The sequence below is a fragment of the Mustelus asterias genome, chromosome 24 (genome assembly GCF_964213995.1).
Source record: "Mustelus asterias chromosome 24, sMusAst1.hap1.1, whole genome shotgun sequence".
Classification (NCBI taxonomy): domain Eukaryota; kingdom Metazoa; phylum Chordata; class Chondrichthyes; order Carcharhiniformes; family Triakidae; genus Mustelus; species Mustelus asterias.
The window spans coordinates 30,045,933-30,072,780 of NC_135824.1; the positions used below are offsets into that span (position 1 = coordinate 30,045,933).

General features: G+C 48.6%; 1 protein-coding gene across 1 annotated transcript in view; it reads right to left on the bottom strand.

Moving 5' to 3' along the window:
* Positions 1–26,848, bottom strand: part of LOC144511296 (multiple C2 and transmembrane domain-containing protein 2-like) — a 447,793-nt gene that overhangs the window by 261,877 nt on the left and 159,068 nt on the right. Inside the window, exon 4 of the mRNA XM_078241512.1 lies at positions 259–401. Coding sequence (XP_078097638.1) covers positions 259–401 — 143 coding nt within the window. The remainder of the gene's footprint in view (positions 1–258; positions 402–26,848) is intronic.

Genomic DNA, 26,848 nt, shown 5'->3' on the forward strand with positions numbered 1-26,848 from the left:
TAACATGGCCAGTCCACCAAACCAGCACATCCTTCGGACTGTGGGAGGAAACCGGAGCACCCGGAGGAAACCCACGCAGACACAAGAAGAACGTGCAGACTTCGCACAGTGTCCCAAGCTGGGAATTGAACTCGGGTCCCTGGCGCTGTGAGGCCTCAGTGCTAACCACTGTGCCACCGTGCCGCCCCTAACAGCATTTATTACGATAGGGTTCTGCTGGACCACAACACATTTTGGTACATTCAGTTTTTCTTTTACCTTGATGTACAGCTTTTGATTTAAGTTCTTGATTGGAACCACAAAGGTCTCACCCCAGCGAGGGTTTAGATTCTTGTACATGATCTTGCTTTTGTACAGTGTTTTGCCAGCCAGCTTGAACTTGACGTAAGGATCACTTGTACCTATAAAACAAAATAAATGAGGTGTGTAACCGACATTTGTGACAATTTCCTGAGATATCCTGAGAGAGGAATGAGTATCATAAGTAATAATTCCTAGATGCTGAGGCCATACATGGAAACCATCTCCATCTTAAACCAATAACATTTCAGGGTGAAACTCCCTTTCTTACCAGGCAGTGTCCAGGAAGAATTAAATCCACTAAAGTGGTATTGAACTCCTTAATACTTTAATTTATATTTACTTCAAAGACAGAATTACAACAGATCCCAAATGACAGAGATGATGTGCAGAATTGAATGCCATTCCATTCTTCCCCCACCCCGGCCATGGCAAGTTTGGTGCCAGGTTAAGGGGTGGAATTAGTCAGGTGGGAGGGTGGCAGGTGACGACCTTGCTGCCTTCCAACCTGCACCCCAGCTAAACCCAGGGCAGGCCAATCCCTTAAGTGGACAATTGATATCTGTTATATATTTAAGTGGTTACACGATTGCTTTAAGGGCCCACCATGTGATTTGATGATGATGTCACTGTGGTGTTTCACAGGCTCCTGGTTAGTTCCAATTTCTACTCTGTACAGGCAACAGCTCCTTCAATAAACCTCTTGTTGTTATTTTGAAACTATGGCCAGAATTGTACCGGCACGCCCGCCCCGGGATCGGTGAGGCTCGCAGAACGGAATTCTCCATTGGCTTCGGGTGGGATTTTACAAGCCTCGCCCAAGCAGGGGTCGTAAAATCCCGGCCTTAGTTTGCAAACCACATCTTTTCTTTTTTGTTTAAAACCTACAATCCCTAACGTAGTCAGGACATTACAATACCCACTTAAGGACCTGAACTGCCACCGCTGGTATTAACCCAGTGGCAAGCTGGTGGTGGTAGTTGTGTTGGGGGTGGGAGGGGAGGGGGGGGTGCGCAAAGAGGTTGCGCCATATGGTGAGCACAAGAATACCTAAGCAGAGTTGCTTATGGATTCCTGGGGGTTGATCTCTTGTGCACAGGGACTCTGCCTAATCAAGGGACCTGGCGTCAGAAAGGAGGATGGGGGTGGGAGCTGAGAGCCATACCTCTGCCCTTGCTACCAACTCTGCTCCCCCCCCCTCCCACAACCCCTACCCCATCATCCCCTCCTGCCATCACAACCCCTCGCCTTAAGCAACTTCATGACATTCGCCAATATGAAAAACTTCAATTCCTGCATCCTTATTGGGAATCCCTGCCCCTCCCCGCCACCCCACCCACCTTAAAAGAATGAGGGAATTATGGTTTAGGCTTATCTATTAGTGTCACAAGTAGGCTTACATTAACACTGTAATGAAGTTATTGTGAAAATCCCCCAGTCGCCACATTCCGGCACCTGTTTGGGTACACTGAGGAGAATTTAGCATAGCCAATGCACCTAACCAGCACATCTTTCAGACAGTGGGAGGAAACTGGAGCACCCGGAGGAAACCCACGCAGACACGGGGAGAACATGCAGACTCTGCACAGACAGTGACCCAAACCGGGAATCGAACCTGGGTCCCTGGCGCTGTGAGGCTAACCACTGTGCCACAGTTTGGTCATCTGCAACTTAAGTAATGTTCACCCGACTCTGTCTTTTAAATGGCCTAAGGTCCATTTTCAAGGTTGTCTTTGAGCGGTATGTTTATTCTAAGGGGAAAGGAAGCCGAGGGCAGTTTTTTCTAGTACCCCAGATCGGGCAAAGGCTTTTAACAGGGACAAATTATACTCCCCACGAGGTACGAGAATGGTTAAGCAGATGGAACTGCAACTTGCATATGGCACAGCTCACAAGCCTGATACTTTTCATTAATAATTCAAGTGTCCAGCTTTCTATTCAAGCCTGCGTCTTTAATCACCCCATGAGCCTTTCTGCTCGTCTCCTCAGCGTCAACTTGCCAAACTCCCCGACAGCTCTGGCAAAGCAACATTGAACAAGCTCGGATTAGGAGGCCAGAGGGAAAATAAAATTCGATTTGTACTGCTGTCTTCCATTACAGCGGCTTTAAAGAGCGCAGAGAACCTCCTGCCAAATCATGTCCTATATTGAGGAAGGCCAGTGAACAGCCAGTACCTCACTGAGCTGCTATTCATTAAACGGCTGAGAAAAGTGAACCAGTTACCAACTGCAGTCCACGCTGATCTGAGCAACTCTGATTGCAGGTGACAGGAAGGAATTTGCCTCCTCCTTGCTGTCTGCTTTGGAAACTGCTCCAAAACTTGTTTTTCTTTTCACTCACGAACTGCAATCTACATTATATAATAAAGAAAAAGATGCTTCACGCTACGGAGATACTCAGTAAAGCGACGCTCATAGAATCCCTACAGTGCAGAAGGGAGTCCATTCGGCTCATCAAGCCCGCACCAACAACAACCCCACCGCAGGCCTATCCCTGTAACCCACCGTATTTACCCTGCTAATCCCCCTGACACTAAGGGACAACTTAGCATGGCCAATCAACCTAACCTGCACATCTTTGGACTGTGTGAGGAAACTGGAGCACCCGGAGGAAACCCACGCAGACACGGAGAGGACGTGCAGACTCCACACAGTCACCCAAAGCTGGAATTGAACCCGGGTCCTTGTCGCTGTGAGGCAGCAGTGCTAAACCTGTACCACCATGCTGCCCTAAAAATGGCAAAAACATTTTACTTTGTATGGAACTAACTTTGCAAATGCACCACGTTCATGTTAGAAAGGGTCGTGAGCGAAGCCCAGTCCATCACGCAAACCAGCCTCCTATCGATTGACTCCGTCTACACTTCCTGCTGCCTCGGAAAAGCAGCCAGCAATAATCAAGGACCCCACGCATCCCGGACATCACCTTCTTCCATCGGGAAAAAGATACAAAAGTCTGAGGACCCGTACCAACCGACTCAAGAACAGCTTCTTCCCTGCTGCCATCATTGAATGGACCACCCTTATATTAAGTTGATCTTTTTCTACACCCAAGCTATGACTGTAGCACTATATTCTGCACTCTCTCCTTTCCTTCTCTATGAACGGCATGCTTTGTCTGTGTAATGTGCAAGAAACAATACTTTTCACTGTATCCCCTATAAACGTGACAATAATAAATCAAATCGAATCAATGAAAAGAAAAGAAAAAGCAAAGGAATGGTCTGCTGGCCCCAATTTTCAGGGTGGTCCTTGTGGAACCAGTTAAATTACTGCCTCATCTTCTTCAAGTCTTAATCATGCATGGGAAATCATTGGACACAACAAATAAGTACCAGATCTCAAACCCAACCCAACAGCGATCTGGTTTCAATCTTCCAAGGAAAGAGTGGTTCACCCTCAGCAGGTTCAACGTGGGCCACGGTCCTTGCTTGGCCAACCTCCACAGATGGGACATGAGTGCCAGCCCCCTACGTGCCTGTGGGGGAGAGCAAACTGTGCACCACATCATAGAAGAGTGTCCAATCCACAGTCTCAGCGATGACCCATCCGCACTCAACACAGCAGGGCCAAAAGAAACTGCTTGGCTTAGAGACTTTGCATTGGCTAAATAATTAGTGAGTCATGCCATCCAAAAAGAAAGTGGAGTCAATATCAAACCCTGGCATCGATTAGGGTTGCCAACTGTGGTTAAATGTATCCCATCACATGTATTCCCCACTCTCCAGCCAATAATAAGTCAACACATCATCCTTGTGATGATCTGTATCTCTCCGCCAATTGGAAAACAAAAGGTTACCCAGTTGGTTCATGCTTGCCTGTCACCCAAACCATCATTGTTTCCCATTTTCTGGTAAAGAGAAATGTTCAAAGAAAATGCAACAAAATATATACTTCTTAATGTCCAGATGATTTGTCTCCAGGGTTGCACACAGCAACATCCTGGAGATTGATCCTGGAGACTCCAGACCAATCCTGGAGGGTTGGAAACCTTAAGATGGAATTTTCCCACCTGGGACGAGGTCCCATGTCAGGGGCAGGGAAGGCGAGTGTTTCCCACTGTGGAGGCCAATGGCAAAACTGCGCCATTTCTTCCATTCCTGGCATAATCAATTATGCTTCCTGGGGTTTTACGTCATCTTCTGTGGTGAGTCGGGCTGGATAGCGCGCATCCCGCTGTCTCTTATATCTGGCTGCCATATTTAAAAGGTGCTCAACTGACCCTGACCCACCATTGAAGAAAGAAGATTGACCCCCTGAAGAGAGAAGACGGGTCTCCAGGATCTGAAGCTGGAAGATTAACTTCTCCAGGACACTGAGTCCCCCACCCACTGCTGTGGTGCTCCAGGGTCTAGGGTCACTGGTGGCCTCTATCCCGAACTCCAGAGGCTGCTCCAGGCCTTCTTCAGGTAAGTCCTGACTTCTGGATGCTATGTTAGTTAAGATGTATCCTGAACCAGCGCGTTTTTCCATAGGTGTCGTGGAGAATCAGGCATGGGGAGGGGAGTGCATGGCAGCACAGTGGTTAGCACTGCTGCCTCACAGCGCCAGGGACCTGGGTTCAATTCCAGCCTTGGGTCACTTTCTGTGTGGAGTTTGCACGTTCTCCCCATGTCTGCATGAGTTTCCGTGCTCCGGTTTCCACCCACATTCCAAAGATGTGCGGGTTAGGTGGATTGGCCATGCTAAATTGCCCCTTAGTGTCCAAAGAGGTGTCGGCTATGTGGATTAGCCATGGTAAAATGCCCGCTGGTGGGGCATGGGAGAGTTCTGCCCTTAGTAACTACATGCCAGTTACTTGCTACCAATCCTGTCGAAGATGATGGAAAGAAAAATGTGTGGAAAGCCTCATAACATCTCGATCAGAGAGGTTTGATATCCATGTCAGCAACTCAACTTTGGACCTTATCTTCCCATTGTTAACATTCAATCTCCTGGCTCAGAGATGGAGCTATTCTCACCATCTTGGCAGAACAACAGTCCTCCAGACTCTTTAGTGGGCGGTACAGTGGTTAACACCACTGCCTCACAGCGTCAGGGTCCCAGGTTCGATTCCCGGCTTGGGTCACTGTCTGTGCGGAGTCTGCACATTCTCCCCGTGCCAGACCTGGTCAATTCATAGGATTATAGAAACCCTACAGTGCAGAAGAAGACCATTTGACCCATCAAATCTGCACCAACAACAATCCCACCTAGGCCCTATCCCTGTAACCCCAATTTACCCTGCTAATCCCTCTAACCTACGCATCCCAGGACACTAAGGGGCAATTTAGCTTGGCCAATCACTCTAACCCTGCACATCTTTGGACTGTGGGAGGAAACTGAAGCACCCGGAGCCACGCAGACACGGGGAGAATGAGCAGACCCTGCACAGACAGTGGCCCACGCCGGGAATCGAACCCGGGTCCCTGACGCTGTGAGGCAGCAGTGCTAGTCACTGTGCTACCGTGCCGCAATTGTTTAAAGGAATGTACCATTTTCTAACAGCAACATAACTGCATCGTAAATGGATATCCTTTTAAACAAAAAGCTCACAGCTATTTAAGAGTAATTCTCTTATTCTCATCTTCATCAAGGCTCATCGAAAGTGCTGACGTTGTTTGTGAATGACCACGATCCCTACAAATAAACTCTGTAACTCTCCAGCTGAGAAGCAATTACCCATATCGGGACAGGGAGTGAGGTTGGATGAAGGGAATGCGCAGTCTTCACAGATTTAATAATAATGACATTTGCAATGCCCCCCTGTTCGGTTTAGACCATGTCTCGAGTTGCCTTGGCATTACATTTAAGCAGAACTCCAAGAATTAAGCTGCAGGGAACTTTGAAACAAACAAGAGCTGTATTCCCTGGAATTCGGACGATTATGGGGTGATTTGATCCAAGTTTCTAAGCTATCAAAGAGAACAGATAGTGTAGATTGAAACATAGAGAATAGGAGGAGGAGGAGGCCATTCGGTCCTTTCAGCCTGCTCCGCCATTCATTATGATCATGGCTGATCATCCAAATCAGTAACCTGTTCCCTCCTTTAGCCCCAAGAGCTATATCAAACACCTTCTTGGAAACCTTCTTGGGCAGCATGGCGAGCATAGTGGTTAGCACTGCTGCCTCACAGCACCAGGGACTTGGGTTCGATCCCAGCTTGGGTCACTGTCTGTGCAGAGTCTGCACGTTCTCCCCATGTCTGTGTGGGTTTCCTCCAGGTGCTCCGGTTTCCTCCTACAGTCCGAAAGACGTGCTGGTTAGGTGCATTGGCCCTGCTAAATTCTCCCTCAGGGTACCTGAACAGGCGCCGGAGTTTGGGGACTAGGGGATTTTCATAGGAACTTCATTGCAGTGTTAATGTAAGCCTACTTGTGACACTAATAAATAAAATTTAAACTTTAACATACAATGTTTTGGCCTCAACTACTTTCTGTGGTTGAGAATTCCACAGATTCACCATTCTCTGGGTGAAGAAAAATCTCCTCATCGCAATCCTAAATGGTCTACCTCGCATCCTGCGGACTCTCCCTACTCCCCACTGCCCTCCCACCACCACCACTGCCCCCCCCCCAATCAGGAACATCCTCCCTGCTTCAACCCTGTCGAGTCCTGTGAGAATTTTATAGATTTCTATGAGGTCCCCCCCTCATTCTTCGGTGAATATAATCCTAACCAACTCAATCTTTCCTTATGTGTCAGTCCTGCCATCCCAGGAATCGGTCTGGTAAGCCTCATCTGCACTCCCTCCATTGCAAGAACATCCTTCCTCAGATAAGGCTCACATGATGTGGAGATGCTGGCGTTGGACTGGGGTGGGCACAGTAAGAAGTCTCACAACACCAGGTTAAAGTCCGACAGGTTTATTTGGAATCACAAGCTTTCGGGGCGCTGTTCCTTCATTAGGTGAGTCCACAATATTTCAGATGCATTCTCACCAAGGCCCTGCATAATTGCAGCAAGACATCACTGCTCCTGTACTCGAATCTTCTCACTATGAAGACCTGCTCCACCTACACTACACTACCTCTTCTCCTTGATATCTGGAAAACCTATTTTCAGTCATCAGGAAGTCGAGGACTCAGGACATAGTCTAAAGATGGGAGCCAGGCCTTTCAGAGGTGAAGTTAGGAAATGTATCTACACAAAAGATTGGGACTCTCTTCTGCAACAGAAATTGATGCTGGATAAATTGTCAATTTTAAGACCATGATTTTTGCTACCCAAAGCTATCAAGAGATATGCAGCAAACAGGGCATGGGGCAAATGGGCAAACAGTGGCATGTTGGTATGATCATTGCTCTAGTAACCGAGAGGCCCAGGCTAATGCCTTGGGGACATGGCAGCTAGTGCAATTTAAATTCAACCAATAAATCTGGGATACAGAAATACAGCTATCATTGATGTTGTAAAAACTCATTAGCTGCCCTAATTCTCCTTTAAGGAGAGAAATCTGCCATCCTCACCTCGTCTGGTCTACACGGTGGCACAGCAGTTAGTACTGCTGCCTCACAGTGCCAGGGACCCGGGTTTGATTCCTGGCTTGGGTGACTGTCTGTGTGGAGTTTGCACATTCTCCCCGTGTCTGCGTGGGTTTCCTCCGGGTGCTCCGGTTTCATCCCACAGTCCAAAGATGTGCAGGTTAGGTGGATTGGTCATGCTAAATTGTCCCTTAGTGTCAGGGGAACTAGCTAGAGTAAATGCATGGGGTTATGGGAATAGGGCCTGGATGGGATTGTGGTCGGTGCAGACTCGATGGGCCAAATGGCCTCCTTCTGCGCTGTATGATTCTATTCTGTGATTTTAACATGTGACTCCTCACCTACGGCAATGTGGTTGACTCCTAACTGCCCCCTGAAAGGGCGAGAAAGCTCCTCAGTTCAAGGGCAATTAGATATCGGAAACAAACGCTGACCTTGCCAGTGATGCCCACATCCATGTAGTTTGGTCACAGATCAACCACGATTTAATTGACTGGTGGAACAGGCTCAAGGGCGGCACGGTAGCACAGTGGTTAGCACTGCTGCTTCACAGCTCCAGGGTCCCGGGTTCGATTCCCGGCTCGGGTCACTGTCTGTGTGGAGTTTGCACATTCTCCTCGTGTCTGCGTGGGTTTCCTCCGGGTGCTCCGGTTTCCTCCCACAGCCCAAAGATGTGCGGGTTAGGTTGATTGGCCAGGTTAAAAATTGCCCCTTAGAGTCCTGAGATGCGTAGGTTAGAGGAATTAGCAGGTAAATATGTGGGGGTGGGGCCTGGGTGGGATTGTGGTCGGTGCAGACTCGATGGGCCGAATGGCCTCCTTCTGCACTGTAGGGTTTCTATGATTCTATGATTCTAAGGGACTGTTTGTCCCTCCTCCTGTCCTGGGCCAAACAGGAAATTGAACAGCACGAGTTATAGAATCATAGAAACCCTACAGTACAGAAAGGGGCCACTCGGCCCATCGAGTCCACACCGACCACAATCCCACCCATGCCCCACCCCCATATCCCTACATATTTACCCACCAATCCCTCTAACCTACAGATCTCAGGACACTAAGGGCAATTTTTAGCATGGCCAATCAATCTAACCTGCACATCTTTGGACTGTGGGAGGAAACCGGAGCACCCGGAGGAAACCCACGCAGACACGAGGAGAATGTGCAAACTCCACACAGACAGTGACCCAAGCCGGGAATCGAACCCAGGTCCCTGGAGCTGTTAAACAGCAGTGCTAACCACTGTGCTACTGTGCCGAGTTAGTAAGAATTTGAGAATCCTGAAGGAAACTCACTTATATTTACCACTTCCGCAAAGCCTGCTTATCCAGTAACATAGATAAGATCATAAGAAATAGGGAGAGGACTCAGCCACTTGGGCCCTCAAGCCTACTCCACCAGTGCAAAGATTCACCAACCCTTTGAGGGAAGAAATCTCTCCTCATCTCAGTCCTAAATGATTGGCTGCATATCCTGGGATTTTGCCCCCATGTTTTAGATTCCTCGGCCAATGGAAACAATATCTCAGCATCCACCCATCAGGAGTTTGAGAAGTTTCAATGAGATCGTCTTCCATTCTTCTAACCTCCAGAGAACATAGAATTCCTACCATGCACAAGAAGGCCATCAAGTCTGCACCAACTCTCCGACAGAGTATCCCATCTAGGTCCTACTCCACATTATTTACTCCACTAATCCCCCAAACCTACACATTTTGGGACACCATGGGGTAATTTACCATATCCAATCCCTCTAACCTGCGCATCTTTGGACTGAGAGAGGAAACTGGAGCACCCGGAGGAAACCCACGCAGACATGGAGAGAATGTGCCAACTCTACACAGTTACTAAATAAAAAAAGAGGAAGCAGCCCAAGAATTAAAACTGATTCAAGTTAATTGTTTCACATCAATATGATATGTATGAGTGATAAAAGGGCCAGAGACTCAAGGGACATATTGGCATTGCTACTGGACTAGTAATCCCGAGACACAGGTTAATGCTCTAGGGACCGGGGTTCAAATCCCACCACGGTAGATGGGGAAATTTGAATTCAATAAAAGTCTGGAATGATAAAGTCTAATGATGACATGACACCATTGTCGATTGTCGTAAAACCCCATCTGGTTCACTAATGTCCTTTGGGGAAAGAAATCTGCCGTCTTTACCCAGTTTGGCCTACATGTCATTCTCAGCAATGTGTTTGATTCTCAACTGTACTCAAAGGGCAATTAAGAATGGGCAACAAATGCTGGCATGAGAGAATTGGGAAAATAAAATTCTAAAACGGAATGCACAATCAGAACTTGTGCTGACAGTTTTGTATCAAATAGTTGATGCTGCCCTGGTCTAAATGATTACTCCACTCATTACTGTGCAGTGTCTCAATTAGAGCATTATTGCTTTAAATCTACCAACGATTCCTTGACTTTAAGAGGCAACTTGATTTCTTCACCCACATGACCAACACTACACTGAATTCCTGAGCCAAATCCCACTGCATCTCTAACAAAGTCCACATGAAAGATCTTAAAAATTAGACGCTCATTCTATTTCCAGCAAAAATGTATGCAGTTTTGATTAGTCCACACTAATGGATGGGTACTTGACACGCCATAACATTCAAGGCTCTGGGCCAAGTGCTGGCAAGTGGGATTAGGTGGGCAGGTCAGGGCCTTTCATGCGTCGGTGCAGACATGATGGGCCGAAGGGCCTCTTAGAATCATAGAGGTTTACAGCATGGAAACAGGCCCTTCGGCCCAACTTGTCCATGCCGTCCTTTTTTAAAAAAAATCCCTAAACTAGTCCCAATTGCCCGCATTTGGCCCATATCCCTCTATACCCATCTTACCCATGTAACTGTCTAAGTGCTTTTTAAAAGACAAAATTGTACCCGCCTCTGCTACTACCTCTGGCAGCTTGTTCCAGACATTCACCACCTTCTGGCCCCTCTGGACACTTTTGTATCTCTCCCCTCTCACTTTAAACCTATGCCCTCTAGTTTTCGACTCCCCTACCTTTGGGAAAAGATATTGACTATCTAGCTGATCTGTGTCCCTCATCATTTTATAGACCTCTATAACAGCACCCCTCAGCCTTCTACACTCCAGAGAAAAAAGTCCCAGTCTATCCAGCCTCTCCTTATAACTCAAACCACCAAGTCCCGGTAGCATCCTCGTAAATCTTTTCTGCACTCTTTCTAGTTTAATAATATCCTTTCTATAATAGGGTGACCAGAACTGTACACAATATTTCAAGTATGACCTTACCAATATCTTGTACAACTTCAACAAGACATCCCAACTCCTTGAAACCAAGCATGCTGAATGCCTTCTTCACCACTCTGTCCACCTGTGACTCCACTTTCAAGGAGCTATGAACATGTACCTCTAGATCTTTTTGTTCTGTAACTCTCCCCAACGCCCTACCATTAACTGAGAATACTCTTCTGTATTCTGTGATTCTGTAAACTTAAATTGCAGTTCAATCCAATCAAAAACTAGTTTATTGAATGAAACGAGGTTCATTATTTTAAAAAGAAAGGTATTGTTCTCGCCAATGTCAGTACACGCAGCTGGCTGGGAGGGCGAGCTTTGAGGAGGATGCAGAGATGCTTCAGTGTGATTTAGACAGGCTGAGTGAATGGGCAACTGCATGGCAGATGCAATATAATGTGGGTAAATGTGAGGTTATCCACTTTGGTAGCAAAAACAGGAAGACAGATTATCTGAGTGGCTATAAATTAGGAGAGGGAAGTGTGCAATGAGACCTGGGTGTCCTTGTGCACCAGTCACTGAAGATAAGCATGCAGGTACAGCAGGCAGTAAAGAAGGCAAATGGTGTGTTGGCCTTCGTAGCGAGAAGATTCGAGTACAGGAGCAGAGATGTATTGCTGCAAATATATAGATGAGACCACACCTGGAATATTGTGCAGTTCTGGTCTCCTTATCTGTGGAAGGATGTTCTTGCTCTGGAGGGAGTGCAGAGAAGGTTTATCAGACTGATTCCTGGGATAGCGGGACTGACACATGGGGAGAGATTGAGTTGATTCTGATTACATTCACCAGAGTTCAGAAGAATGAGGGTGGATTTCCTAGAAACCTATAAAATTCTAACAGGACTAGGCAGGATAGATACAGGAAGGATGTTCCCGATGGCGGGGGAGTCCAGAACCAGGGCTCATAGTATAAGAAAACAGGGTAAACCATTTATATTTGAGTTGAGAAATTCCTTCAACCAGAGGGTGGCGAGCCTGTGGAATTCGCTACCACAGAAAGCAGATGAGGCCAAAACATTATATGTTTTCAAGAAGGAATTAAATATAGCTCTTGGGGCTAAAGGGATCAAATGATAGGGGGAAAAGTTGGATGATCAACCATGATCATAATGAATGATGGAGCAGATTCAAAGGGCCGAATCCTGCTCCTATTTTCTATGTTTCTATATAAGTAATCTTTCCCATTGAATCCCACACCAATGATGGCGCAATGTAGACCGTTTCAACTTGACTGTATGTACTTTCAATCCTATTTTTATGAGCGAAATAGGACAATTGTAAACTGGAATTAACAATCAGTTCAAATTGGAACAATGGATCTGGAGAACGGAAAAAAACTGCTACATTCAGATGTGACTGAACTTAAAACCAACAGCTCATTGAAAAATACTGCTGACTTTCAAACTGATTGACACGGGGCAGGCAACTTGAGTCGATACACAGGCTGAGATTAGGTATTTATACAGACAACACTGAAATGGTTATTTCAGGATTGCAAAACATAACACAGCTTTTCTAGGCTAAAAAAAAATCTGTCTTAGTTCTTTGAAGTTCTCCAGTGCCAGCTGATAAATATTACTAAAACTGCTTTTTGTTAACATCTGCACAAGCTAAGAGCTGATGCAAACTTTGATTTCTTGTTTAGGCAGATAGATTACACTGCAGCCATTAGAGCTCTTCAGGAAAAGGTGACACTTTCACTCATTGTGGAAGGGCTGAAAATTATTATGAGCATGTTGCAAATGCTGAATGTCGATGTGTGTGCATAATGGGATGACAGTGTACAGACGGAGCACGGGTGGGCGAGACGGGGCGCGGGCGAGGTGGGGTGCGGGCGAGGCGGGGCACGGGCGGGAGAGGCGCGGGCGTGGGCGGGCGAGGCGGAGCGCGGGCGGGCGAGGCGGAGCGCGGGCCGGCGAGGCGGAGCGCGGGCCGGCGAGGCGGAGCGCGGAGCGCGGGCCGGCAAGGCGGAGCGCGGAGCGCGGGCCGGCGAGGTGGAGCGCGGGCCGGCGAGGCGGAGCGCGGGCGGGCGAGGCGGAGCGCGGGCCGGCAAGGTGGAGCGCGGGCGGGCGAGGCGCAGCGCGGGCGAGCGAGGCGCAGCGCGGGCGAGGCGCAGCGCGGGCGGGCGAGGCGCAGCGCGGGCAGGCGAGGCGGAGCGCGGGCGGGCGAGGCGCAGCGCGGGCGAGCGAAGCGCAGCGCGGGCGAGGCGCAGCGCGGGCGGGCGAGGCGCAGCGCGGGCGGGCGAGGCGCAGCCCGGGCGAGCGAGGCGCAGCGCGGGCGAGGCGCAGCGCGGGCGGGCGAGGCGCAGCGCGGGCAGGCGAGGCGCAGCGCGGGCGGGCGGGCGAGGTGCAGCACGGGCGAGGCGCAGCGCGGGCGGGCGAGGTGCAGCGCGGGCGAGCGAGGCGCAGCGCGGGCGGGCGAGGCGGAGCGCGGGCGGGCGAGGCGGAGCGCGGGCGAGCGAGGCGCAGCGCGGGCGAGGCGCAGCGCGGGCGGGCGAGGCGCAGCGCGGGCAGGCGAGGCGCAGCGCGGGCCGGCGAGGCGGAGCGTGGGCGGGCGAGGCGCAGCGCGGGCGAGCGAGGTGCAGCGCGGGCAGGCGAGGCGCAGCGCGGGCCGGGCGCAGCGCGGGCGGGCGAGGCGCAGCGCGGGCAGGCGAGGCGGAGCGCGGGCGGGCGAGGCGCAGCGCGGGCGAGCGAAGCGCAGCGCGGGCGAGGCGCAGCGCGGGCGGGCGAGGCGCAGCGCGGGCGGGCGAGGCGCAGCCCGGGCGAGCGAGGCGCAGCGCGGGCGAGGCGCAGCGCGGGCGGGCGAGGCGCAGCGCGGGCAGGCGAGGCGCAGCGCGGGCGGGCGGGCGAGGTGCAGCACGGGCGAGGCGCAGCGCGGGCGGGCGAGGTGCAGCGCGGGCGAGCGAGGCGCAGCGCGGGCGGGCGAGGCGGAGCGCGGGCGGGCGAGGCGGAGCGCGGGCGAGCGAGGCGCAGCGCGGGCGAGGCGCAGCGCGGGCGGGCGAGGCGCAGCGCGGGCAGGCGAGGCGCAGCGCGGGCCGGCGAGGCGGAGCGTGGGCGGGCGAGGCGCAGCGCGGGCGAGCGATGTGCAGCGCGGGCAGGCGAGGCGCAGCGCGGGCCGGCGAGGCGGAGCGCGGGCGGGCGAGGCGCAGCGCGGGCAGGCGAGGCGCAGCGCGGGCCGGCGAGGCGGAGCGCGGGCGGGCGAGGCGCAGCGCGGGCGAGCGAGGCGCAGCGCGGGCGAGGCGCAGCGCGGGCGGGCGAGGCGCAGCGCGGGCAGGCGAGGCGCAGCGCGGGCGGGCGAGGTGCAGCACGGGCGAGGCGCAGCACGGGCGGGCGAGGTGCAGCGCGGGCGAGCGAGGCGCAGCGCGGGCGGGCGAGGCGCAGCGCGGGCGGGCGAGACGGAGCACAAGCAAATGAGATGGAGTCTAAACAAGTGAAACGGAGCAGGGGTGAGCGAGTCAGAGGATAAGCGAGTGACAGCGCGAGCGAGAGGTTTAGCAAAAAACACTGCGGCCTGGATTTTCCAGCGAATGTGGCCCGCCATTTGCCCGTCGGCAGAATCTTCCGTCCTTACGAAAGCAATTGCATTTCCATGTTTGGCTGGGCGCAGCGTCGGGGAACCCGCCGAGGAGCGCGGGGAGGGGGTTAAAATCGCAGCTTATATTGCCCATCCAAGCAAAGCAAAATATTTTGTGTCAGCAAGCAATCTGCTCCCCTGCACAACTGTCGCAGAACATTTTTTTTTCACAAAAGTGTGAAGTACTTTTTGTTTTAAATGTGCATCTCTTGAAGCTGAATTATTGACCACTCTCTTGTAAACTATCAAAATAGAATTTCTGCTGCACTTTCTTAATTTACATAAATACAAATAGAGGGTAGTATCCGAGATCGCGGTTCCCTTCTACTCCTCGATATAAAGAGCGTTGGTTTAATTTCCTGAAGCGGTCGCACAACTGCTCCTTTTAGGCAGCAAGTTTTTCCCACAACTTTGACGTCTTAAGAGTTGCGAAGGGCAGATCAAAGTTTAACTAAGTGGATGAGCGCTTACTCAAAATGTCTGGAAGTCTCAAAATGGCCTTCGGCCTTGACTGATTTCCTTTTCAAGGTGTCTTTCTCTTTGACTTAATAAATTCCAGTACAAGTTTGCCCCTAAATAACACAAACCATCTAATCAGTACTACGGTCCGCTGGTTTCTCTTACGTGGATCGTATGCAAATCTGCCGGGAGTACCTTTCACTGGCAGCATTATCCCTTTACTTTGTATTCAGGGGCGTAATGGGATGGAGAAGGATTTCAGGCGGAGAGGCCTAGCTTTAATCAGCGAGCAGCTCTGGGATCAGCTGTCACGCCCGTCAGATTAAACACTAAATGAATATCTCAAAACTTCACTCATCAGTGTCACTTTGCCTCATGCAAAGGATAATGGGTAATCCCCCAGACAGGTGGAACACAACATTTGACAGGCTAATAATGTTACAACTATTCCAAGGCTGAATAATAAAACGGCGGAGTGAATAATGATATTAAACCCAGCGTTAATAGGGGAGGATTACGCCGCACAAAGCTGGTCAGGAAAAGTGTCAAGTTAGTGGGACCTTGACTGGTAGTAAAATAATTGATAGAGAAATGTGTGGTAATTGTATACAGAAGCTATGTGTCTCCTGTCAAACAAGTAACATCTCAACTAGGCAGCTTTCGTGCAAAAGGAGAAGGATAAAAAGGCTCGGATGGTGCAAAGTAGAACAGCTTTGAGAGAACGCATATTAAAATGTAAACTCCGTGGCATTTTTGCACAATTCAGCAGTGAGCACTGAACCCGAGGCTTTCAATCAATCACCTCTCTCTCTCTCTCTCTCCGCTAAACATGCCGGGATCGTAATTAAAAAGTTCCTTCGACGCAGCGGTTGCGGGTGGGGGTTGCTGCGTTTCAATTATACAACTAATAAAGAAAGCTGCAACACTCCAATTAGTACTTGCTGGAAAGTTGTGGTTTAAAAAAAAAATAACTTGTGCTGTGTCTGCCATTTCTGTGGCATAAATAATATATTCCAATGGGATTCCTTTCAGTTAGATTAGACAGCTACTTGGATCCCATTGAGTTACAGTGGGGGAAGAAAGAGAGAGGCACTGTCAAAATCCTGTCAATAAACTGTGCCGCTATTGAAGAAGATTTGGGGGGCTGCACAGGACTGGCACTGTTGCTTCACAGCGCCAGGGACCCGGGTTCAATTCCGGTCTCGGGTGACTGCACAGCACCGATTGCAACTGTCGGGGGGGAGGAAGAAACACAGGGGATGGTGTGTTTTTTAAAAAGAAATAGGAATATTTGGGCGGCACAATGGTTAGCTCTGCTGCCTCACAGCGCCAGGGACCCGGGTTCCGTTCCGGCCTCAGGTGACCGTCAGTGCGGAGTTTGCATGTTCTCCCCATGTCTGTAAGGGCTTCCACTGTGTCCTCCAGTTTCCTCCCACAGTCCAAAGACGCGCGGGTAGGTGGATTGGCCACGCTAAATTGCTTCTTAGTGTCGGGGGGGGGGGGGGGCTAGCTTGATAAATGCGTAGGGTTACGGGGATAGGGCCTGGTTGGGATTGTGGTCGGTGCAGGATCGATGGGCTGAATGGCCTCCTTCTGCACTGTAGGGATTCTATGAAATGTTTGTGGATCTCTCACTTACTGTTGGTCGCAGTTAGCCGACTAAGTAAGACGACAGTGAGAGGCGAATGTGTATCTATACTGTGCCTGTCGTGACCCCCACATCCCAATGCACTCTTGAAGTCAACAAGAGGTGCCCAGAGTTTAATCAGTATTGGGATGTAGGATGCTAGCACGCTTCTCAGTGCCAGGAGAAAATGATTGATTCCTGCAAATGGATAAAACTCACCTGCCAATGACCTCAGATCTCAGTAAGCTCTTCCCTAATTTGTAATGTGCAATGTTGCAGATGAGTTAGAATGAACTCTGCAGTCAACACCTGAACAGTGCCAGGTCCAGCAAAAAGAAAGCTTTGGGGTAAACCAAGGGTCAAAATTCGCTTGTAAGCTCCCACATCTCTCTCTTTCTGTGTTTTTTTCTTTCTGGTTAAGTAATAATTGCAACATGCAGGGGGATATAAAATGCTTCAGCAAGGACACTAATGAAGAAAAATAAAAGTTTGCAAAATACAACAACAGGCCGATGTCATAATTTACAACCCGTATCAATGTTGGTCGTGACGCACTGGTAGCATGTTAACCGGAATCAGCAAGTTTTGTAGAAAGATCATTCAGATCTGAAATATCAACTCTATTTCTCTCCACACAGATGCTGCCAGACCTGCTGAGTTTATCCAGCATTTCCTGTTTTGATTTCAGAAGATTGCGAGTTCCTTGCGAGAGATTTGAGCACGTAATCTAGGCTGACTTTCCAGGGCAGAGCCGAGGGAGGACAGCATTGTCAGAGGTGTTGTCTTTCGGGAAGACTTTAAACTGAGATCCCCGTTCAGGTCCACTACGGGAGAATTGAGAATGGCCAATGCACCTAACCAGGACATCTTTCGAACTGTGGGAGGGAACCGGAACACCTGGAGGAAACCCACGCAGACACCGGGAGAACGTGCAGACTCTGCGCGGACAGTGACCCAAGCCGGGAATCGAACCCGGGGTCCCTGGCGCTGTGAGGCAGCAGTGCTAACCACTGTGCCACATTTATCGTGGTGTATTCGATCGCAGTTTCCTGTTAATTCACACCTACCTCATGTTGGTTCTGAATGGTAGAGGATGAGATAGTTATTGTAAATTGTGCACTGTCGGGTTTATTTTGTTTGTACAGATATCACGGAATCTTGTGGTTTTATTCTCTTAGTAAATACCTGAGGTTCAAACTTTGTCTACTTGCAACAAATACTTACTGGTCCCTTGTCAAATCTTACCAAAAACCAGGGGGTCCGGTCCAGGATGGTAACAGAATGATGTGTGACTTGGAGGGGAATTTGCAGATGGTGTTCCCTTACGTCTGCTGCCCTTTCCCTTTTAGGCGGTGGAGGTTGTAGGTTTGAAAGACGCTGTCAAAGGAGCTTTGACAAGTTGCTGCATTGCATCTTGTAAATGGTGCACACACTGCTGCCACTCTGCATTAGTGATGGAGACAGTGTAAAGGTGGTGGATGTGGTGGGGGTGTGTGTGGGGGGGCGGGGGGGCGCATTCTGCTTTGTCCTGGATTGTGTCAAACTTCCTGAGCGTTGTTGGAGCTGCACTCATCCAGGCAAGTGGAGAGTATTCCGTTACGCTCCTGACTTGTGCCTTGTGGACAGGCTTTGGGGAGTCAGGAGGTGAGTTACTCTCCATAGGTTTCCCAAGCCTCTGACCTGCTTCTTGTAGCCACAATATTTATACGGCTGGACCAGTTCAGTTTCTGTACATTACAATAGTAATTACACTTCAAAAGTACTTTGCTGGTTTTGAAGTGCGTGGAGTAAACGAGACACTGTAAAAAGTGCTGTACTGACGCAATTCCTTTCTTTCAAATTAGCCCCGATATCTACGATCCTCCCCTCAACACCAGGAGTGCACTCCCACTGATCTGATGCATTTTCAGCATTTTCTGCTTTTATTGACAGATTAAGAAGTTTTAATCTCCAGTTGTAATCTGATGGACGTTTACCCATAAATCATTGGTGACACATTTCATCCCCTTTTTAAAAAGTACTGGATTTGACACATTGCAATAGAATGTGGTTCATTTTGTGTTTGTCCTTATCCTCAACAAAGCCTCTTCCGGTATATTTGGTGTTCCCAGAGATTCTGTGTACAGTGGAATGTTCTGATTTTAATGGGAGGAGGGAGTTTTAGTTCAGTCAGGCAGTATGGTCAGTGCTGGCTTGGAGGGCCGAAGGGCCTGTTCCTGTGCTGTAATTTTCTTTGTTCTTTGATTCTAGACAATCTCTACGCCGTAACAGGCGTCACAATAATCCAGCATGCAAATAAATATTGTTTATGGCTCCCTTGCTAATGCAGAAAGCATTAAAGGACGGCACAGTAGCACAGTGGTTAGCACTGCTGCTCCACAGCTCCAGGGACCTGGGTTCGATTCCTGGCTTGGGTCACTGTCTGTGTGGAGTTTGCACATTCTCCTCGTGTCTGTGTGGGTTTCCTCCGGGTGCTCCGGTTTCCTCCTACAGTCCAAAGATGTATGGGTTAGGTTGATTGGCCATGCTAAAATTGCCCCTTAGTGTCCTGAGATGCAGAGGTTAGAGGGGTTAGCGGGTAAATATGTAGGGATGTGGGGATAGGGCTTGGGTGGGATTGTGGTCGGTGCAGATTCGATGGGCCAAATGGCCTCTTTCTGCACTGTAGGGTTTCTATGATCTTCTATGATCTAAATACTTTTTCAGTTTTTTTATTCATTCGTGGGACATGGGCATCGCTGGCTGGCCAGCATTTATTGTCTAGTTGCCCATATCTAGTTGCCCAAGGGCAGTCAAGAGTCAACCACATTGCTGTGGCTCTGTCATTATGTAGGCCAGACCAGGTAAGGATGGCAGATTTCCTTCCCTAAAGGACATTAATGAACCACATAGACTTTTCCGACAATCGACAATGGTTTCATAGTCACCAGTAGACTTTTAATTCCAGATATTTTGTATTGAATTCAAATTCCACCATCCGCTGTGATGGGATTCGAACCTGGGTACCCAGAACATTAGCTGAGTTTCTGGATTAATAGTCTAGCGATAATACCGCTTGGCCTTCGTCTCCACCTTGTTGCAGAGACGATTTCTTCACCTAATAGTGCTCAGAGACATTACTTTTGGGGGCTTTTTTTTTTACACAAGTTTGCCACATTTCTGGGAGTTTTGATATCACAAATAAAGTAACAACGGCTATCAATGGCCATCGGGGAATCTATCACAGCTTCTTGAACATTAATATATATCAGTAACTGTTATTACCACCGCACTCAGTCCATTCCTATCGTTAAGTAACACTTTGAAAATGAAACATGCCAAACTGTCCATGCAACTGGTTAACTGCCTGGAGTCCTTGATGATATTGGTAGGCTCCCAGGAACCCTGTTACTACTGATAAGAACCCAAGAGCTCCTACAGTAATTCGCAGAGTCCCAAGGGGGAGTAACTATCTGGGGACCCCTGTAACTTGTTCATAGAACTTTAGAAAATAGGAGGACAAGGCCATTCGTCCCATAGAGGCTGCTCCACCATTTAATGTGATCCTGGCTAATCCTCTATCTCAATACCATACTCCTGCTCTCTCCCCGTACCCCTTGATACCTTTAGTGTCGTGAAATCTATCCATTTCTTTCTTAAATACATTCAGTGGCTTGGCCTCCACAGCCTCCTGTGGTGGAGAATTCCACAGGTTCACAACCTTTCGCTCTCTTCTAGATGGTTCTGAAAATGCGCTAAGTTTCCTCCTGAATATCTAGAGATACTAAAACACATCAGAGACTTGTGCAAATAGTGACCCACTCCCAGGGACACCGCCGCCCCGCTCCAAGTAGTGACCCTCTCACACAGGTCTCCTGCAAATTCTGACACACTCCTAGAGACCTTTGCAAGTCCCTAAGACTGTGTGAGTATTGACAAATTTGTGTAAAGCCTGTAAGTATTGACACAATTCCAAAAATAACTATCTCAATTTCCTAAAACAGTGTCTCAAAGGAAAACAGAGATATTGTGATTAGAATTGCTCCAATGTAATTATAGTGTTCAAAATCAAGAATTGCAAAAAAAAAAATCGCAGAGGTCTCATGTTGGTAGATAGAAATTTAATGATCTCATTGACCTTGAGTGTCCAGAGATCCAACAGACCTGTGCTGTAATACCAACTAAATGACTTGACCGAACCATGTAATCATAAACGATTATTATAGATAACTGAAGACATGCTCAAAAAACTGTTTAGGAAGACCGCCATTACTTTGTACGTCCCAGAATTTCCTGAAAATATACGCTATTACGCAAATATTGTTTCTGCTTATTCACAATTAACTATTGGGGTATATTTATTCGCAGGATGTGGGCACAGTGGGCAGGATTTTCCAGCTCGCTCCCCCAATGTGGTCTTCCATTCCTGCCAAAGTCTACAGCATTTTGTAGAGCTTGCCTGTCCCGCTGCCAGGGGGGGGGGGGGGGGGGGGGGGGGGGGGGGGTAGGGTAGGGCGGGGGGGGGGGGGGGCCTTCAACAGGATCGGAAGATTCCATTGGCAGGTAGGGGCAGAAAATCCCACCCAGTTTTCACTGTCAACAAAACAAAGTAGATTGTCATCGACTACAGGAAGCGTAGTGGAAAACATGCCCCGTCTACATCAAAGGGGACAAAGTAGAGATTGTCGAGACCTTCAGGTTTTTAGGTGACCAGATCACCAACAACCTGTCCTGGTCCCCCCCATGCCGAGACTATAGTTAAGAAAGCCCACCAACGCCTCTACTTTCTCAGAAGACTAAGGAAATTTGGCATGTGCGCTACGATTCTCACCAATCTTTACAGATTTATCATAGGAAGCATTCTTTCTGGCCATATCACAGCTTGGTATGACTCCTGCTCTGCCCAAGACCACAAGAAAATACAAAAGGTCGTGAATGTAGCCCAATCCATCACGCAAACCAGCCTCCCATCCATTGGCTCTGCCTACATTTCCCGCTGCCTCGGCAAAGCAGCCAGCATAATTAAGGACCCCACACACCCCGGATATTCTCTCTTCCACCTCCTTCCATCGGGAAAAAGATACAAAAGTCTGAGGACAAGTACCAACCGACTCAAGAGCAGCTTCTTCCCTACTGCCGTCAGACTTTTGAATGGAACTACCTTGCACTAAGTTGATCTTTCTCTGCACCCTAGCTATGACTGTAACACTACATTCTGCACTCTCTCCTTTCCTTCTCTATGTACGGTATGCTTTATCTGTATAAGCGTGCAAGAAACAATACTTTTCACCTTTTACTAATGCATGTGACAATAATAAATCAAATCAAAAGTTTACAATCCTTCAAGTTTTGTGCCATCCTGTAACTCCGGATGTTTCTGCGTCCAGCAGCTGATTGTGTCCGGAATTTTCAGCACATGATCAAATTCCGGGCGCTGAAAGGATTTTAACTTCAGAATCCTCTGCTTACGGTCACGCCAATATTGATCAATGTCACTCATTCATTCATTGATGACTCATGGGGTAAAGTCAATGGCAGCCCTGCGTCGGAGGGTCACCACTGTGCAAGATGGGGCGTGATCAACTTACTGTGGAGTACGTTTGCAACAGGAAGATCGGGATATGGAGTAATGTAATTAAGGCACAGATCCATGAAATTCTGTGAGGGGTTAATGTTACATTGAAGAGTCACTGTGAGGAATTAAGCTATGAAGATTCTGAGCCTGTCACCTTGTGTTATTGATATGCCCACCTTTCACCAGCTATGCATTTAGTAATATACACTAATTGATACACTAACCAACAATTCAAGATAATCAGTCGAATTTGCAATGTGGCTCATTTACACTTGCCAGAAGTGTCATACATTCATACACAAGGATCCATTCTCTGCAAATAATCACAGAATCCCTACAGTGCAGAATTCAGCCCATCGAGTCTGCACCGACCACCATCCCACCCAGGTCCTATTCCCATAACCCTACATATTTACCCTGCTAATCCCCTGACACTAGGGTCAATTTAGCATGGCCAATCAATCTAGCCCGCACATCTTTGGACTGTGGGATGAAACTAGAGCACCCGGAGGAAAGCCACGCAGACACGGGGAGAATATGCGAACTCCACACAGTGTCCCGAGACCGGAATTGAACCCGGGTCCCTGGCGTTGAGGCAGCAGTACTAACCACTGTGCCGCCCCAAAAGGAATATGTTCAAACCTTGAGCCTTTTTTGAATTTCACGGGAGCCTGGGGGAGCCGATAGTTCCCCATTACTTTCTCCATGCCAACGTCTCAACCAGAGGCAGCTTGCCAATCACTTAGCCCCCATTTTTTCTGGAGTTTGAACTGTTGTGATAGTTTGAAACTTGGCATTCTTGTGTTTGTCCTGATGAGTGCAAGACAAAAAGTGTCAGCCACATGTCTCTCGTTTGAGCAATGTCCCAGTTTAATAAACATTCGAACATCTTGCTCATGTCCATTGTAGCTAGACACAGAATCATAGAATCCTGCAGTGCAGAAGGAGGCCATTCGGCCCATCGAATCTGCACTGACCACAATCCCACCCAGGCCCTATCCCCATGTCCCCATATCCGAGCTAGTCCCCCTGACACTAAGGTCAATTTAGCATGGCCAATCAACCTAACCAGTGCATCTTTGGACTGTGGGAGGAAACTGAAGCACCTGGAGGAAACCCATGCAGACACGGGGAGAACGTGCAAACCCCACACAGACAGTGAATGTCCCAAGCCGGGAATCGAAGCCGGGTCCCTGACGCTGTGAGGCAGCAGTGTTAACCACTGTGCCACCGTGCCGGGGGATAAGCGCCGCAATGTTATCACTGCCACACAACTCACAAGATGCTCCGGGGAAATGTATTTCACACTGCGCAAGATAGATGGATTTACATTCGCACAACCTTCAAGGGAAATCTGCGGCTTTGCGAACAGAGTTGAGGAAAAACTGGTCTGGCAGTAACTGCCTCAGTGATATCACCTCAAAGCCGTTGTCTGTGAATGATTTGAATACAAAGTGGTGCGAGTGTACCACTAAATGCTTCCAGTCAATCTCTGAGAGCATCTAATAGTGAACAGCTCCCTCTCTCTGTGCGCTTCACTCGAGTGAGTGCATTGGCGTTGATACAACACTAATTAAGAGCGCCTCAGATCTCTGGACATTGTTTCCGGAGTTTGTGCCCCCATATCACTTCTTATAACAAATTAGAAAATCAAAAGTGTTGAGTTTCTGAACAGGGATTGTTTGAAGTTTACTAAAAGCAGATGTCAAGGAAGTCAGACAATTTTAAGACATTAAGATACAGAAAAACAATGAAGAAAGTTGACCCCCAGAGGTCCGACGAGCATGTGTTAAGAATCTAGAAAGAAAAGAAGTTATATACTTCTTAGATATCAAACACATCATCTTTACAACTCCAAAGATGTCTTGTCAAACATGGTGACATTAACTTCTCAAGGCCCTTGGTTAAGAAAACATTTCTGTCTATTAGTTTCCAGAGATTTTAAAATTTGGCACAGTGACGAGTTTATAAAAACAAGTCACGATTAAATTTCTCATGCATTAATCTCTCAGATGAGGCTCGATATTAAGCATTAATATTTCAGCAATAAAAGAGTATTTCTGGCCAGTGATCAGCTCATTATTAAAGTGCGTTAAGGAGAGACAAATTACTCAGGAGGGAGGGCAGCATGTTCTTCCTGTAAACAGGGAAAAAGTACATTGCAGGTCTGGCAAGCCTTCCAGTGACAGAGAGAAGTGCATCAGCTCCGGTGAAACGGTGTTCACTTTCAGTTTAACACAAGGCCTAGGTGAATTCTCTCCTAATCCCAGAATCCCTACAGTTCAGGAGGTGGCCATTTGAATAGAATAATAGAATCATGCAGCGCAGAAGAGGCCCTTCAGCCCATCAAGTCCGCACCGACACGATGGCGAATTAGATCAAAGGTTATGGGGAGAAAGCAGGATTAGTCTATTGAGTTGGACAATCAGCCATGACCGTGACGAATGGCGGAGCAGGCTCAAAGGGCCAAATGGCCTCCTCCTGCTCCTATCCTCTATACTTCTATGTTTCTAAACACCTGAACTCCCACCTAATCCCATCTTCCAGCACTTGGCCCATAGCCCTGAATGTTATGATGTGCCAAGTGCTCATCCAGATATTTTCTAAAGGATGTGAGGCAACCCGCCTCCACCACCCTCCCAGGCAGCGCATTCCAGACCATCACCACCCTCTGGGTGAAAAGGTTTTTCTTCACATCCCCTCTAAACCTCCTGTCCCTCACCTTGAACCTCTTTCCCCTTGTGACTGACCCTTCAACTAAGGGGAATAGTTGCTCCTTATCCACTCTGTCTCGCATCATCTTGTATACCTCGATCAGGTCGCCCATCAGTTTTCTCTGCTCTAACAGAAAGAACCCAAGCCTTTCCAACCTCTCCTCAAGCCTGCACCAACAGCAATTCCATCCAGGCCCTACCCCCATGCATTTACCCTGCCAATCCCCCTGGCACTAAGGGGCAATTTACCAGGGGCAATCCACCTAACCCGCACATCTTTGGACTGTGGGATGAAACCGGAGCACCCGGAAGAAACCCACGCAGACACGGGGAGAACATGCAAACTCCACACAGTGACCCAAGCCGGGAATCAAACCTGGGACTCTGGCGCTGTGAGGCAGCAGTGCTAACCACTGTGCCGCCATGTTGGGAGCACATAAAGATAATGGCCGAAATATCCCATCCTCATTAGCGGCTGGGATTTTCCAGTGGCGTTGAAAGTGAATGGGGTTTTGGCTGGAACGCCAAACTTTCCGTTCTCACTCGCAAAGGGACCCGCTACGGACGAGACCGGAGAGTCCCCCTCATATTCTTAATTCACTGCCTGGAGGTAAAGCTGGTATCACAGACTGGCCGTCCATTACAAAAGCAGCTCCACTTTAATTTCCTTTGGATGTTTTACACCTGGTGACAACTTAAAAATCTACCCCAGAGCATCCAAAGCTCAACTCACAATGCCAGAGAAGCTTGCAATAGGAAACAACAACACTTGGCCAACTGAACATCATCCCTCACTCGAGCTACTTCCTATATTTAACTAGTTTCTCTCAATTTGACCAGCGCTCCAGTTGTCACCTTTTAAGGCCTTCTTCCTCAGCAGTTAATTACAAGCAAAGCTGGTAATATAACTAAACCTTAGGTCAGCCTTAAAGTGTGGCATTTATTGCACAATCATGAGGGACAATTGTATGAGGATCCTGTTTGGAATAATTCAGCGTCAACTAATCTGAATGTCTGTTCCATTAACTCGCGCACAACACCCAAGGATTTTATATCTAAAGTTACTGGCATAAGTCTTTCCTTTAGCATCCTCGATTATTCGAGAAAGCCAAGTGCAAATGCCATGATTTTATTACAGGGCAGAGAAGATGACAGGCCGAAGGAAATTCAACATGTCTGCTACAACTCTCCTGATTTTTACAGATGCACCATAGAAAGCATCCTTTCCGATGTATCACAGCTTGGTCTGGCTCCTGCTCTGCCCAAGACCGCAAGAAACTACAAAGGGTTGTGAACATAGCCCAGCCCATCATGCAAACCAGCCTCCCACCCATTGACTCCATCTACACTTCCAGCTGCCTCGGAAAAGCAGCCAGCATAATCAAGGATCCCAAGCACCCCGGACATTCTCTCTTCCACCTCCTTCCGTCGGGAAAAAGATACAAAAATCTGAGATCGCGTACCAACTGACCTAAGAACAACTTCTTTCCTGCTGCCGTCAGACTTTTGAATGGACCTACCTCGCATTAAGTTGATTTTTCACAACACCCTAACTGTGACTGTAACACTACATTCTGCACCCTCTCCTTTCCTTCTCCCCTATGTACTCTATGAACAGTATGTTTTGTCTGTATAACGCACAAGAAACAATACCTTTTACTGGATCCCAATTTCATGTGACAAGAATAAATCAAATCAAATCATATCAAAATCACAGTTGGAAGGAATCAAACCCCATATTGTTGATGTTATTGTGAACCACACGTTGGCTGTCTCACCAACTGAGCTAACCAGCCCTGCAGACCGCTAACCAGGCCACACAGGACAGGACATCCCATGAGGTGATGGAATCCGGAGTACAGGATTTGTTTTCTCTTCTTCC